Source organism: Amblyraja radiata, chromosome 30, assembly GCF_010909765.2.
Source record: "Amblyraja radiata isolate CabotCenter1 chromosome 30, sAmbRad1.1.pri, whole genome shotgun sequence".
Classification (NCBI taxonomy): domain Eukaryota; kingdom Metazoa; phylum Chordata; class Chondrichthyes; order Rajiformes; family Rajidae; genus Amblyraja; species Amblyraja radiata.
The window spans coordinates 6,236,478-6,250,186 of NC_045985.1; the positions used below are offsets into that span (position 1 = coordinate 6,236,478).

The following is a 13,709-nucleotide window of genomic DNA, read 5'->3' on the forward strand; positions in this document are numbered from 1 at the left end:
CCTCGTCTGGTACCGGTGCCCAGGACCTGCTGCCGGACGTGGACCTGCCTTGGAGACGTCTTCAAGGAGCCGGAGCTCGGCTGGAACGGAGAGGAAGGGGAATGGGACGACTCTGGCAATGAGGTGGTCGACCAGAGACTGGGGGCGAAGAGTGAGTCTGGATGTGTGTGTGTGTGTGTGTGTCTATGTGTGTGTGTGTGTGTGTGTCTATATATGTGTGTGTGTGTGTCTATGTGTGTGTGCGTCTATGTGTCTATATGTGTGTATGTGTGTGTGTACGTGTGTGTGTGTGTGTGCAACTATATATCTATGTGTGTGTGTGTCTATGTGTGTGTGTGTGTGTGTCTATGTGTGTGTGTTTACATGTGTGTGTGTGTGTGTCTACGTGAGTGTGTGTGTGTGTGTGAGTGTCTATGTGTGTGTGTGTGTCGATGTGTGTGTGTCTATGTGTGTGTGTGTCTATAAGTGTGTATGTTTATGTGTGTATGTCTATGTGTGTGTATCTATATGTGTGTGTGTGTCTATAAATGTGTATGTCTATGTGTGTGTGTGTGTGTGTGTGTCTATAAGTGTGTGTGTCTATAAGTGTGTGTGTGGCTATGTGTGTGTGTGTCTATGTGTGTGTGTGTGGCTGAGTGTGTGTGTGTCTATGTGTGTGTGTGTGTATCTATGTGTGTGTGTGTGGCTATGTGTGTGAGTGTCTATGTGTGTGTGTCTATGTGTGTGTGTGTCTATGTGTGTGTGTGTGGCTATGTGTGTGTATGTGTGTGTCTATGTGTGTGTGTGTGTCTATGTGTGTGTGTGTGTGTGTCTATGTGTGTGTGTGTCTATAAATGTGTGTGTGTGTCTATACGTGTGTGTCTATGTGTGTGTGTGTCTATGTGTGTGTGTCTGTCTATAAGTGTGTGTCTATGTGTGTGTGTGTGTGTGTCTATGTGTATGTGTGTCTATAAGTGTGTGTCTATGTGTGTGTGTCTATGTGTGTGTGTGTCTATAAGTGTGTGTCTATGTGTGTGTGTCTATGTGTGTGTCTATATGTGTGTGTGTGTGTGTCTATATGTGTGTGTGTGTGTGTGTGTCTATAAGTGTGTGCGTGTGTCTATGTGTGTGTGTCTATAAGTGTGTGTGTGTGTGTGTGTGTGTGTGTGTCTATAAGTGTGTGTGTCTATATGTGTGTGTGTGTGTGTGTCTATAAGTGTGTGTGTGTGTCTATGTGTGTGTGTGTCTATGTGTGTGTGTGTGTGTGTGTGTGTGTGTCTATATGTGTGAGTGTGTCTATTGCTGACGGCTCATTTCCATGGTCCAGGATGGCGGGGTCGGTCCAGGTCCGGGTCGAGATCCCAGAACAGGCAGGGCTGCCGACTCCACGTTACCGAGTGGTCTCCCTGCACCGTGACCTGTGGCATCGGCTTGTCCACACGGACCAGCACCAACAACACGCGGTGCCGGCAGAAAGAGGAGAGCCGACTATGCCAAGTGCGGCCTTGCGACATGATCAACCATCTCCTCCCCACGGTGAGTCCACAGGTAGAGTTGCTGCTTCACGGCGCCAGAGACCCGGCCCCAACACCTGTCCCTTTGCCTCCCCCCTCGACTCCATCCAAGGGCCCAAGCTGCCTTTCCAGGTGCGGCAGAGGTTCACCTGCACCTCCTCCAACCTCATCTACTGCATCCGCTGCTCTAGGTGTCAGCTGCTCTACATCGGTGAGACCAAGTGCAGGCTCGGCGATCGCTTCGCCCAACACCCCCGCTCGGTTCGCAATAACCAACCTGATCTCCCGGTGGCTCAGCACTTCACCTCCCCCTCCCATTCCCAATCTGACCTCTCTGTCCTGGGCCTCCTCCATGGCCAGAGTGAGTCCCACCGCATATTCGAGGAGCAGCACCTCATATTTCGCTTGGGCAGTTTACACCCCAGCGGTATGAACATTGACTTCTCTAACTTCAGATAGCCCTTGCTTTCCCTCTCTCTCCATCCCCTCCCCCTTCCCAGTTCTCCCGCCAGTCTGGATTACATCGCATTATTCATTCACTCCTCAGTCACACTCGGTGGTGGTAAGCTACTTCTGTAGCCACAGCTGCCCTGGGGCAGACTGATGGAAGCGTGGCTGCCAATCTGCGCCTACGGCCCCTCCGACCACCACCAATCACTCACACACATTCACACACAGGCAAAGGTGGGTGAAGTGTCTTGCCCAAGGACACAACGACAGTATGCACTCCAAGCGGGATTCGAACCGGCTACCTTCCGGTTGCCAGCCGAACACTTAGCCCATTGTGCCATCTGTCGTCCCCACTGTCAGAGTGAGGCCCAACGCAATTTGGAGGAGCAGCACCTCATATTTCCCTTGGGCCAGCGGTATGAACATTGACTTCTCTAACTTCAGATAGCCCTTGCTTTCCCTCTCTCTCCATCCCCTCCCCCTTCTCCCACTAGTCTTAATGTCTCCGACTACATCTGTCCCGCCCCCTCCCCTGACATCAGTCTGAAGAAGGGTCTCAACCTGAAACGTCGCCCATTCCTTCTCTCCAGTGATGCTGCCTGTCCCGCTGAGTTACTCCAGCATTTTGTGTCAATTTAGCTCAGCTGAATTCAACTGATCGAAGAGCTCCTGTTTTACAGAAAGGCAGTGCCTGCCTGAAGACATACAAGGAGCAGGTGCCCCGGCCGTTTGTGTACAACGGGTGTACCAGCCTGAAGAGTTACCGGCCCAAGTACTGTGGCATGTGCCAGGATGGGAGATGCTGCCTGCCGTCGGAGAGCCGGAGCACCCGGATCCGCTTCCAGTGCCCTGGCGTGGACAGCATGGTGGTGACGGTGGCCAAGATCAAGAGGTGCGCGTGTACCCGACCCCAGGGACTCGCCACCAGCTGCCCCCGCCCGCCCACGGGCAACCACGTCTAGAAGAGGAGGAGGTTGCAGGATCTCACCCAGCCTCAGCTCCATGCTTGAGCCGAAGGCATCGGGGATTCGACGCGGGTACGATCCGCTGGACACCACAACACGCAGAGGGCCACGCACATGCACATGCACACGCACATGCACACGCACACGCATGGACATTTTCCCCCTTCCACCAAACTTCATATTTTTATGTTTTTAACTAAATTTTACCTACATTTGTTTGGGGACTTTTGCAGGCAGTGATGGCATGATGGTCTTCATCGCAAGAGGGTTTGAGTTTAGGAGCAAGTCCGCAGACTGGACTTTTTTTAAATGTTCATGGTACAGCATCGTTACGGCAACCAAAATGGGATTAAGCCACAATGGTTGACTTGGACAGGTTGGGTGAGTGGGCAGACGCATGGCAGATTAAGTTTAATGCGGATAAATGTGAGGTTATCCACTTTGGTAACAAAAACAGGAAGGCAGATTACTATCTGAATGGTGTCAAGTTGGGAAAAGGGGAAGTACAACGGGATCTGGGGCTCCTTGTTCATCAGTCTATGAAAGTAAGCATGCAGGTACAGCAGGCAGTGAAGAAAGCGAATGGCATATTGGCCTTTATAACAAGAGGAGTCGAGTATAGGAGCAAAGAGGTCCTTCTGCAGTTGTACAGAGCCCTAGTGAGACCACACCTGGAGCATTGTGTGCAGTTTTGGTCCCCTCATTTGAGGAAGGACATTCTTGCTATTGAGGGAGTGCAGCGTAGGTTTACAAGGTTAATTCCTGGGATGGCGGGACTGTCATATGTTGAGAGAATGGAGCGGCTGGGCTTGTACACTCTGGACTTCAGAAGGATGAGAGGGGATTCTTATTGAAACATATAAGATTGTTAAGGGTTTGGACACGCTAGAGGCAGGAAACATGTTCCCGATGTTGGGGGAGTCCAGAACCAGGGGCCACACAGTTTAAGAATAAGGGGTAAACCATTTAGAACGGAGAAGAGGAAACACTTTTTCACACAGAGAGTTGTGAGTCTGTGGAATTCTCTGCCTCAGAGGGCGGTGGAGGCCGGTTCTCTGGATACTTTCAAGAGAGAACTAGATTGGGCTCTTAAAGATAGCGGAGTCAGGGGATATGGGGAGAAGGCAGGAATGGGGTACTGATTGGGGATGATCAGCCATGATCACATTGAGTGGCGGTGCTGGCTCGAAGGGCCGAATGGCCTACTCCTGCACCTATTGTCTATTGTCTATTGACATTGAATATCAAGTACATCAAGGACTCTCAGTAGAAACATACTGAGATCAGAATGCCTCTGTTATTGAGGCTGAATGTAAGCATGCAGGTACAACAGGCAGTGAAGAAAGCTAGTGGCATGTTGGCCTTCATGGTCTGGTTTGGCTCAGCCACCGACCACGACATCCGGAGGCTGTAGCGAATCATCCGATCAGTTGAGAAGGTTATTGGCTGCAACCTTCCCCCCATTGACGAACTGTACACTGCAAGGGCCAGGAAGCGAGCGGGTAAGATCATCTCTGACCCCTCTCACCCTGGCCACAAACTCTTTGAATCGCTTCCCTCTGGAAGGCGACTCCGGACTGTCAAAGCTGCCACAACCAGACATAAAAACAGCTTTTTTCCACGAGTAGTAGCTCTACTCAATAACCACAAATCTGTAGCCTCCTATTGCTTTGGTATTTTGTTTAATTCACATGTTTAATCGATAATGTTTTATTATTAATGTTTAATGTTTTATCTGTCATTCTGAACTGTCACTGTATGTCATGTTGTCACTTGCGGGCGGAGCACCAAGGCCAATTCCTTGTATGTGAATACTTGGCCAATAAACTTATTCATTCACTTCTTCATTTATTCATGGCGAGATAATTTGAGCCCAGGAGCAAGGAGGTCCTACTGCAGTTGGGCAGGGCCCTAGTGAGACCACACCTGGAGTATTGTGTGCAGTTTTGGTCTCCGAATTTGAGGAAGGACATTCTTGCTATTGAGGGAGTGCAGCGTAGGTCCACAAGATTAATTCCCGGGACTCTGTGAGGCAGCCACTGTGCCACCCTATTGATACGAACTGACTGATTCTGTTTCATCGCTGTACCTCTAACCTAAAATCAAATCTGAACCAGAGCACCCGGAGGAAGCCCACGCGGGTCACAGGGAGGACGTGCAAACTCCACGCCAACAGCGCCCGAGGTCAGGATCGAACCTGTGAACCTGGCGCTGGGAGGCTTCAGGCCCTGTGTTGGTCCGTACAGTCCCACAGGAGTATGTGATGATCTGTGCGACCTTTGACCCACCTGGAGAGAAGCCATGCTGGATGAGGCCTAGTTAGTGGTTGCCGGGGCAAAGCCTAGCCGCATAGTGTGGAGAGAAGAATAGATCCTTTCTTCAGCTGAATCACGAGCCCCTAAAGCTCAAGTGACTCCAATTAGCCAATTACTAGTTGTGCACAAGGACAGACAAAAATGCGTAGGAAAGAACAGCAGATGCTGATTTAAATCGAAGATAGACACAAATTGCTGGAGTAACTCAGCGGGACAGGCAGCAATAAGTGACATTTCGGGTCGAGACCCTTCTTCAGACAGGATCTTTCAAAAATCTATCATCTATTTATTTATCTTTTAAATCTATCTAATGTTCCAGCTTCTTTCACCCACAGTGCAGAAACATTTTTTTGTGTCTCAAAACTCGTCTGTGCGAGTCTGGTGTGGGGTTGGGGTGACAAGAGATCCATGTTCATCGGTACGGTGGCGCAGCGGTAGAGTTGCTGCCTCACAGCGCCAGAGACCCGGGTTCGATCCTGACCGCGGGCGCTGTCTGCACAAAGTTTGCACCTTCCCCCCCACCGTGACCTGCGTGGGTTTCCTCTGGGTGCTCCGGTTTCCTCCCACACTCCAAAGACGTGCAGGTTAATTGGATTCTGCAAATTGTCCCTAGTGCGTGTTGGATCGAGCTAGTGTACGGGGAGTGATCGCTGGCCGGGCGCGGACTCGGTGGGCCGAAGGTCCTGTTTCCACGCTGTATCTCCAAAAAAAATAAGACTTAAGGGCCTGTCCCACTTGCCGATTTTTTTTGGCGACTGCCGGCATCAATGACCGACGTGTCAGGTCGCGGAAAAATTGGCGGCGTGATGACGTGGCGACGCGCGGTGTTTCCGCAAGTGTGGCAACATTTTGTTTGTCGCCGCTGGATTTTGAAATGTTCAAAATCTTTTGGTGACGCTGATATTATGCCGGCAGTTGCCGGAAAAAAAATCGGCAAGTGGGACAGGCCCTTTATGAGGATGTTATAGAAAATAGGTACAGGAGGAGGCCATTCGGCCCTTCGAGCCAGCACCGCGTTACATTGGCCTTCATCAGTGAGAGTATTGAGGATTGAAATTGGGGCGTTATGCAAGTTGTACATGGTGTTAGTTAGGCCATATTTAGTGTGAGTGTGTGTGTGTGGGTGTGGGTGTGTAAGTGAGTGTGAATGTGCTGGTGGATGAGCAAAGGAGTGTGTGTTAGTGCGTGCGTAGGTGTGCGCGTTTCTATGCGTGTGTGCATGCATGTGAGTGTGCATGCGTGAGTATACATGTGCGCCTGTATAGGTGCGTGAGTGTGCTTGTGTGGGTGTGTGAGTGAGTGTGTGTGTGAGTGTGAATGTGTGGGTGGGTGAGTATGTGTGTGTGAGTGTGGGTGGGTGAGTGAGTGAGTGTGTGTGTGAGTGTGTGAGTGAATGTGAGGGTGAGTGTGTGTGTGAGTGCGTGCATAGGTGTGCGCATGTGAGAGTGTGCGTGTGTGAGTGTGTGCATGGGAGTGTGCTTGTGTGAGAGAATAACGGGAGGGATAAAGTTAGAATGAAAATAGAATAAAGAGTATTGCCATGGGACGACAGATGGCGCCATGGGACGACAGATGGAGCAATGGGCTAATTGTTCGGCTGGCGACCGGAAGGTAGCCGGTTCGAATCCCGCTTGGAGTGCATACTGTCATTGTGTCCTTGGGCAAGACACTTCACCACCTTTGCCTGTGTGTGAATGTGTGTGAATGTGTGTGAGTGATTGGTGGTGGTCGGAGGGGCCGTAGGCGCAGATTGGCAGCCACGCTTCCGTCAGTCTGCCCCAAGGCAGCTGTGGCTACAGAAGTAGCTTACCACCACCGAGTGTGACTGAGGAGTGAATGAATAATGCGATGTAAACCGCCTTGAGTATTAGAAAGGCGCTATATAAATCCCATCCATTATTATTATTAAAGTGAGAAAATATTGGAGTTTGTGCAGAAGGGTTTAACTGAATGTGTAGGAAGGAACTGTAGATGCTGGTTTATACCGAAGATAGACGCAAGATGTTTGGTTTAGTTCATAGTTTAAAGATACAGTGTGAAAACAGGCCCTTCAGCCCACCGAGTCCATGCCGACCAGCGATCACCCTGAGCACTAGCACTATCCTACACACACTAGGGCCAATTTGCAATTTTCACCAAAGCCAATTAACTTGGAAAGCTGTGCAGGAAGGAGCTGCAGAGGCTGGTTTACACCGAAGATAGACACAGAGAGATGGAGTAACTCAGTGGGACAGGCAGCATCTCTGGATAAAAGGAATGGATGACGTTTCGGGTCGAGAATAACGAAGGGTCTCGACCCGAAACGTCGCCCATTCCTTCTCTCCAGAGATGCTGCCTGACCCGCTGAGTTACTCCAGCATTTTGTGCCTACCTTAGAATCCTGTACATCTTTGGCGTGTTGGAGGGGGGGGGGGGGGAAACGGGAGAACGTGCAAACTCCGTACAGACAGCACCCGTGGTCAGGATGGAATATGGGTCTCTGGCGCTGTGAGGCGGCAACTCTAACGCTGCGCCACCGCGCTACGCAAAGTGTCACATTACGGTGATCCGGGTGGTCACGGTGGCGTAGCGGTAGAGTTGCTGCCTCACGGCTAATGCAGCGCCGGAGACCCGGGTTCGATCCCGACTACGGGTGCTGTCTGTACGGAGTTTGCACGTTCTCCCCGTGACTTCCTCCGGGAGCTCCGGTTTCCTCCCACACTCCAAAGACGTACAGAGTTTGTAGGTTAATTAGCTTGGTAAATGTAAAAAATGTCCCTGGTGGGTGTAGGATAGTGTTAGTGTGCGGGGATCGCTGGTCGGCGCGGACCCGGTGGGCCGAAGGGCCTGTTTCCGCGCTGTATCTCTAAACTAACCAATCTAAGTCGTTACGCAAAGATGCATCCATCAATCTGAAGAAAGGTCTCGACCCGAAACGCCACCTATTCCTTCGCTCCAAAGATGCTGCCTCACCCGCTGAGTTTCTCCAGCATTTTTGTCTACCTATGATACACTGAGCGGTATTTTAAATGGAGGCGGTTTACTGTAACACTAACCGTAAGGTACGAGTTATTTCAATGCTCGAGTGGGAGATTTGTTATCAGAGTTGACCAACACAGTTAGTGTTATTGTTACAATCACAGAAGTATCGTATAAATGTTACAGAGAGAAAAGTGTTACTAAAGTGCTACAAGGAAGGGTGAGGGATATGTAAAGGTCTAACAGTGAGGGAGACTGTATAATATCAGTCTGAAGAAGGGTCTCATAAACATAGAAAATAGGTGCAGGAGGAGGCAGCACCGCCATTCATTGTGATCATGGCTGATCGTCCCCAATCAATAACCCGTGTCTGCCTTCTCCCCACATCCCTTGATTCCACTAGCCCCTAGATCTCGATCTAACACCCACTTAAATCCATCCAGTGACTTGGCCTCCACTGCCCTCTGTGGCAGGGAATTCCACAAATTCACAACTCTCTGGGTGAATAAGAATAAGGGGTAAGCCATTTAGAACGGAGACGAGGAAACACTTTTTCTCACAGAGAGTTGTGAGTCTGTGGAATTCTATGCCTCAGAGGGCGGTGGATGCAGGTTTCTGGATGCTTTCAAGAGAGAGCTAGATAGGGCTCTTAAAGATAGCGGAGTCAGGGGAGATGGGGAGAAGACAGGAACGGGGTACTGATTGTGGATGATCAGCCATTGAATGGCGGTGCTGACTCGAAGGGCCGAATGGCCTACTCCTGCACCTATTGTCTATTGAACAAGTTTTTTCTCACCTCAGTCTTAAATGGCCTCCCCTTTATTCTAAGACTGTGGCCCCTGGTTCTGGACTCGCCCAACATTGGGAACATTTTTCCTGCATCTAGCTTGTCCAGTCCTTTTATAATTTTATACGTTTCTATAAGATCCCCCCCTTCCAAACTCCAGTGAATACAAGCCTAGTCTTTTTAATCTTTCCTCATATGACAATCCCGCCATCCCAGGGATCAATCTCGTGAACCTACGCTGCACTGCCTCAATCACAAGGATGTCCTTCCTCAAATTAGGAGACCAAAACTGTACACAATACTCCAGATGTGGGAAGACAAAAGTGCTGCAGAAACTCAGCGGGTGCAGCAGCATCTATGGAGTAAGGAAATAGGCAACGTTTCGGGCCGAAACCCTTCCTCAGATGTGGTCTCACCAGAGCCCTATGCAACTGCAGAAGAACCTCTTTACTCCTATACTGAAATCCTCTTGTTATGAAGGCCAACATTCCATTAGCTTTCTTCACTGCCTGCTGTACCTGCACGCCAACTTTCAGTGACCGGTGTACAAGGATGTCCAGGTCTCGCTGCACCTCCCCCATACCTAACCTAACCCCATTTGGGACCACAGATGGCACAATGGGCTAAGTGTTCGGCTGGCAACCGGAAGGTAGCCGGTTCGAATCCCGCTTGGAGTGCATACTGTCGTTGTGTCCTTGGACAAGACACTTCACCCACCTTTGCCTGTGTGTGAATGTGTGTGAGTGATTGGTGGTGGTCGGAGGGGCCGTAGGCGCAGATTGGCAGCCACGCTTCCGTCAGTCTGCCCCAGGGCAGCTGTGGCTACAGAAGTAGCTTACCACCACCGAGTGTGACTGAGGAGTGAATGAATAATGCGATGTAAAGCGCCTTGAGTATTAGAAAGGCGCTATATAAATCCCATCCATTATTATTATTATTATTATTGAGATACACAGAGACTTGGGCTGTAACATAAATATTTATTTTCGGAGAAAAGCCAAAATCAAGAGAAGAGAGTTGACCTAAGTTTGCAGGGAAAATACTTTTTCAAACTTCAAAAAAAAAAAAAATGGGGTGGGAGGTGAAAACTCTCGAATATCGTGTTGGCCGCTGTGCTGAGACTGATTGGCTGCGTTCCTTCCGCCCGCCAAGTTCAGAACTTTGCGGGGCGATCCTGAAGGGAGGGCCCTTCACTTGAGAGCCTTGGCGACCATGGCGTAGGCCTGCTCGATCTCCTCGTCCTTCGGGCAAGTGTTCGCGAACTCCTCGCAGTCCTTGGCGTTTCCCAGATACCTCCAAACACCAGTGAACTGCTTGGGAAGCTCAAAGCCTCGATATTTCCGACTTACCACCTGTTTGGGGGGCGGGGGAGGGAGGGAGGGAAAAGTTCAACGCTTCTTAAGTCTTAAGGAGCAGAAAATTAGGCCATTCGGCCCATCGGGCTCACTCCGCCATTCAAGCATGGCTGATCGTTTAAGAAAGAACTGCAGACGCTGGGGGAAAAAAATCGAAGGTAGACAAAAATGGTGGAGAAACTCAGCGGGTGAGGCAGCATCTATGGAGCGAAGGAATAGGTGACGTTTCGGGTCGAGACCCTTCTTCAGACTGATGTGGGGGGCTGGAAGAAGAAAGGAAGAGGCGGAGACAGTGGGCTGTGGGGGAGCTGGGAATAGGAGGGGAATGAGGGAGAAAGCAGGGACTACCTGAAATTGGAGAAGTCAATGTTCATACCGCTGGGGTGTTAACTGCCCAAGCTAAACATGAGGTGTTGTTCCTCCAATTTGCGGTGGGACTCACTCTGGCCATGGAGGAGGCCGAGGACAAAAAGGTCGGATTTGGAATGGGAGGGGGAGGGGGAGTTGAAGCGCTGGGCCACCGGGAGATCAGGTTGCTTAATGCGATAGAACTGTGCGGAGGTGTTGGGCGAAGTGATCGCCAAGCCTACGCTTAGTCTCACCGATGTAGAGCAGCTGACATCTAGAGCAGCGGATGCAATAGATGAGAAAGGTGAGGTCATGGCTGATCTATCTTTCCATCTCAACCCCATTCTCATAGAAACATAGAAAATAGGTGCAGGAGTAGGCCATTCGGCCCTTCGAGCCTGCACCGCCATTCAACATGATCATGGCTGATCATCCAACTCAGTATCCCATCCCTGCCTTCTCTCCATACCCCGTGATCCCTTTAGCCACAAGGGCCACATCTAACTCCCTCTTAAATATAGCCAATGAACTGGCCTCAACCACCCTCTGTGGCAGAGAATTCCACAGATTCACCACTCTCTGTGTGAAAAATTATTTTCTCATCTCCGTCCTAAAAGATTTCCCCCTTATACTTAAATTGTGTGACCCCTTGTTCTGGACTTCCCCAACATCGGGAATAATCTTCCTGCATCTTGCCTGTCCAACCCCTTAAGAATTTTGTAAGTTTCTATAAGGGGTAGGCCTGCCTTCAGTTTTGTTTTATTGTCTTGTATACTGAGGTACAGAGCAAAGCTTTTAGAAAAATAGACATTAGGTGCAGGAGTAGGCCATTCGGCCCTTCGAACCAGCACCACCATTCAATATGACCATGGCTGATCATCCCCAATCAGTACCCCGTTCCTGCCTTCTCCCCATATCCCCTTACAGCGCTATCGTTAAGAGCTCTATCTAACTCTCTCTTGAAAACATCCAGTAAATTGGCCTCCGCCGCCTTCTCTGGCAAATAATTCCGCAGACTCACAACTCTCTGGGTGAAAAGGTTTTTCCTCATCTCAGTCCTAAATGGCCTACCCCTTATTATTAAACTGGGTGCTCCCTGGTTCTGGACTCCCCCAACATCGGGAACATGTTTCCTGCCTCTTGAGTGTCCAAACCCTTAACAATCTTACATGTTTCAAAGAGATAACCTCTCATCCTTCTAAACTCCAGAGTATACAAGCCCAGCCGCTCCATTCTCTCAGCATACGACAGTCCTGCCATCCCGGGAATTAACTTAGTGAACCTAGGCTACACTCCCGCAATAGCAAGAATGTCCTTCCTGTCCTAAACTCAAATCCTCTCTCAGTGAAGGCCAAGCCCTCCTCTCATCCTTCTAAATTCCAGTGAATACAAGCCCAGTCGACAATAGACAATAGGTGCAGGAGTAGGCTGTTCGGCCCTTCGAGCCAGCACCACCATTCAATGTGATCATGGCTGATCATCCCCAATCAGTACCCCGTTCCTGCCTTCTCCCCATATCCCGACTCCGCTCTCTTTAAGAGCCCTATCTAGCTCTCTCTTGAAAGTATCCAGAGAACCGGCCTCCACCGCCCTCAGAGGCAAATAATTCCACAGACACAACTCTCTGGGTGAAAAAGTGTTTCCTCCTCTGCGTTCTAAATGGCTTGCCCCTTATTCTGTGTGGCCCTTGGTTCTGGACTCCCGCAACATCGGGAACATTTTTCCTGCCTCTAGCGTGTCCAAACCCTTAACAATCTTTTGTGTTTCAATAAGATGCCCTCTCATCCTTCTAAACTCCAGAGTGTACAAGCCCTAACGCTCCATTCTCTCAGCATATGGCAGTCCCGCCATCCCGGGAATTAACCTCATCTCATATGTTTCAATAAGATACCCTCTCATCCTTCTAAGTATCCTGAAATGTATCCCCCTATAGGACTGAAATGAGAAAAAAAAGGGGGGACCTTATAGAAACATATAAATTTATAAAAGGACTGGTCAAACTAGATGCAGGTAAAATGTTCCCAATGTTGGGCGAGTCCAGAACCAGGGGCCACAGTTATTAGAATAAAGGGGAGGCCATTTAAGACTGAGGTGAGAAAAAACGTTTTCACCCAGAGAGTTGTGAATTTGTGGAATTCCCTGATCACAGAGGGCAGTGGAGGCCAAGTCACTGGATGGATTTAAGAGAGAGTTAGATAGAGCTCTAGGGGCTGGTGGAATCAAGGGATATGGGGAGAAGGCAGGCACGGGTTATTGATTGGGGACGATCAGCCATGATCACAATGAATGGCGGTGCTGGATCGAAGGGCCGAATGGCCTCCTGCTGCACCTATTGTCTATGTTCCTGCGATCCCAGGAATAGAGTCCCAGCCTGCTCAACCTCCCCCTGTAGGTCAAACACTGCAATAGCACACTGCAACGTCTAATGTCCCAAGGTGAGGTGGTCTCGGTCGACTTGCTTACCTGTACGATGTGGAGTTTGGGCAGGAGGTTGCAGTCGGCAAGTGTCAGCTCGTTGCCGTCCAGGAACTTCCGGGTGGACACGCCGATGTCCTCGGCAGAGTTCTCGTCGATCTCCTCGGGCAAGGCCGAGTTCAGATATTCGTCCAGCTTGCCCAACGACTTCACCAGCCCCTTCTCCAACGCTGGCGCGCGCGCGTGCGTGGAGACGGAGGGAAGAAAAAGGATCATCAGCTTGCAAGTTGCTGCCGTTAACCACCAACGTGACTCCCTGGTTTGACTTCCCAAAAGTCAACACCTCACATTTATCTGTGTTCTGGCTGGTTAATGTTGGCATGTTGTATTATTTTGTCCAAGTCAAGAGACAAGACAACATATATAGTCACATGTACCAATTGGTACAGTGAAATTTGTGATCACCATATAGCCATATGTCCAGATATATCTTGCAGTATTAGTTTGGACACCAGGGGGCCATAGACAGTAGACAACAGGTGCAGGAGTAGGCCATTCGGCACTTCGAGCCAGCACCAACCAAAGATCTTATAGCAGAGCAAGATGGGTTACTCTCACGCTAA

General features: G+C 49.9%; 2 protein-coding genes across 2 annotated transcripts in view; one reads left to right on the top strand and one right to left on the bottom strand.

The window, feature by feature from the left end:
* Window positions 1-3,380, top strand: part of LOC116990101 (CCN family member 1-like) — a 7,714-nt gene extending 4,334 nt beyond the window's left edge. Inside the window, exons 3-5 of the mRNA XM_033047631.1 lie at window positions 1-151; window positions 1,307-1,515; window positions 2,624-3,380. The exon at window positions 1-151 is cut by the window's left edge and continues 164 nt beyond it. Coding sequence (XP_032903522.1) covers window positions 1-151; window positions 1,307-1,515; window positions 2,624-2,905 — 642 coding nt within the window. The 3' untranslated portion in view covers window positions 2,906-3,380. The remainder of the gene's footprint in view (window positions 152-1,306; window positions 1,516-2,623) is intronic.
* A 6,553-nt stretch (window positions 3,381-9,933) lies between these two features.
* The window catches only part of LOC116990102 (chloride intracellular channel protein 1-like), a 51,984-nt gene continuing 48,208 nt past the window's right edge, over window positions 9,934-13,709 (bottom strand). The window contains exons 5-6 of the mRNA XM_033047632.1: window positions 13,135-13,316; window positions 9,934-10,320 (exon numbers count right to left, since the gene is read on the bottom strand). Of these exons, the coding sequence (XP_032903523.1) occupies window positions 10,159-10,320; window positions 13,135-13,316 (344 nt within the window). The 3' untranslated portion in view covers window positions 9,934-10,158. The remainder of the gene's footprint in view (window positions 10,321-13,134; window positions 13,317-13,709) is intronic.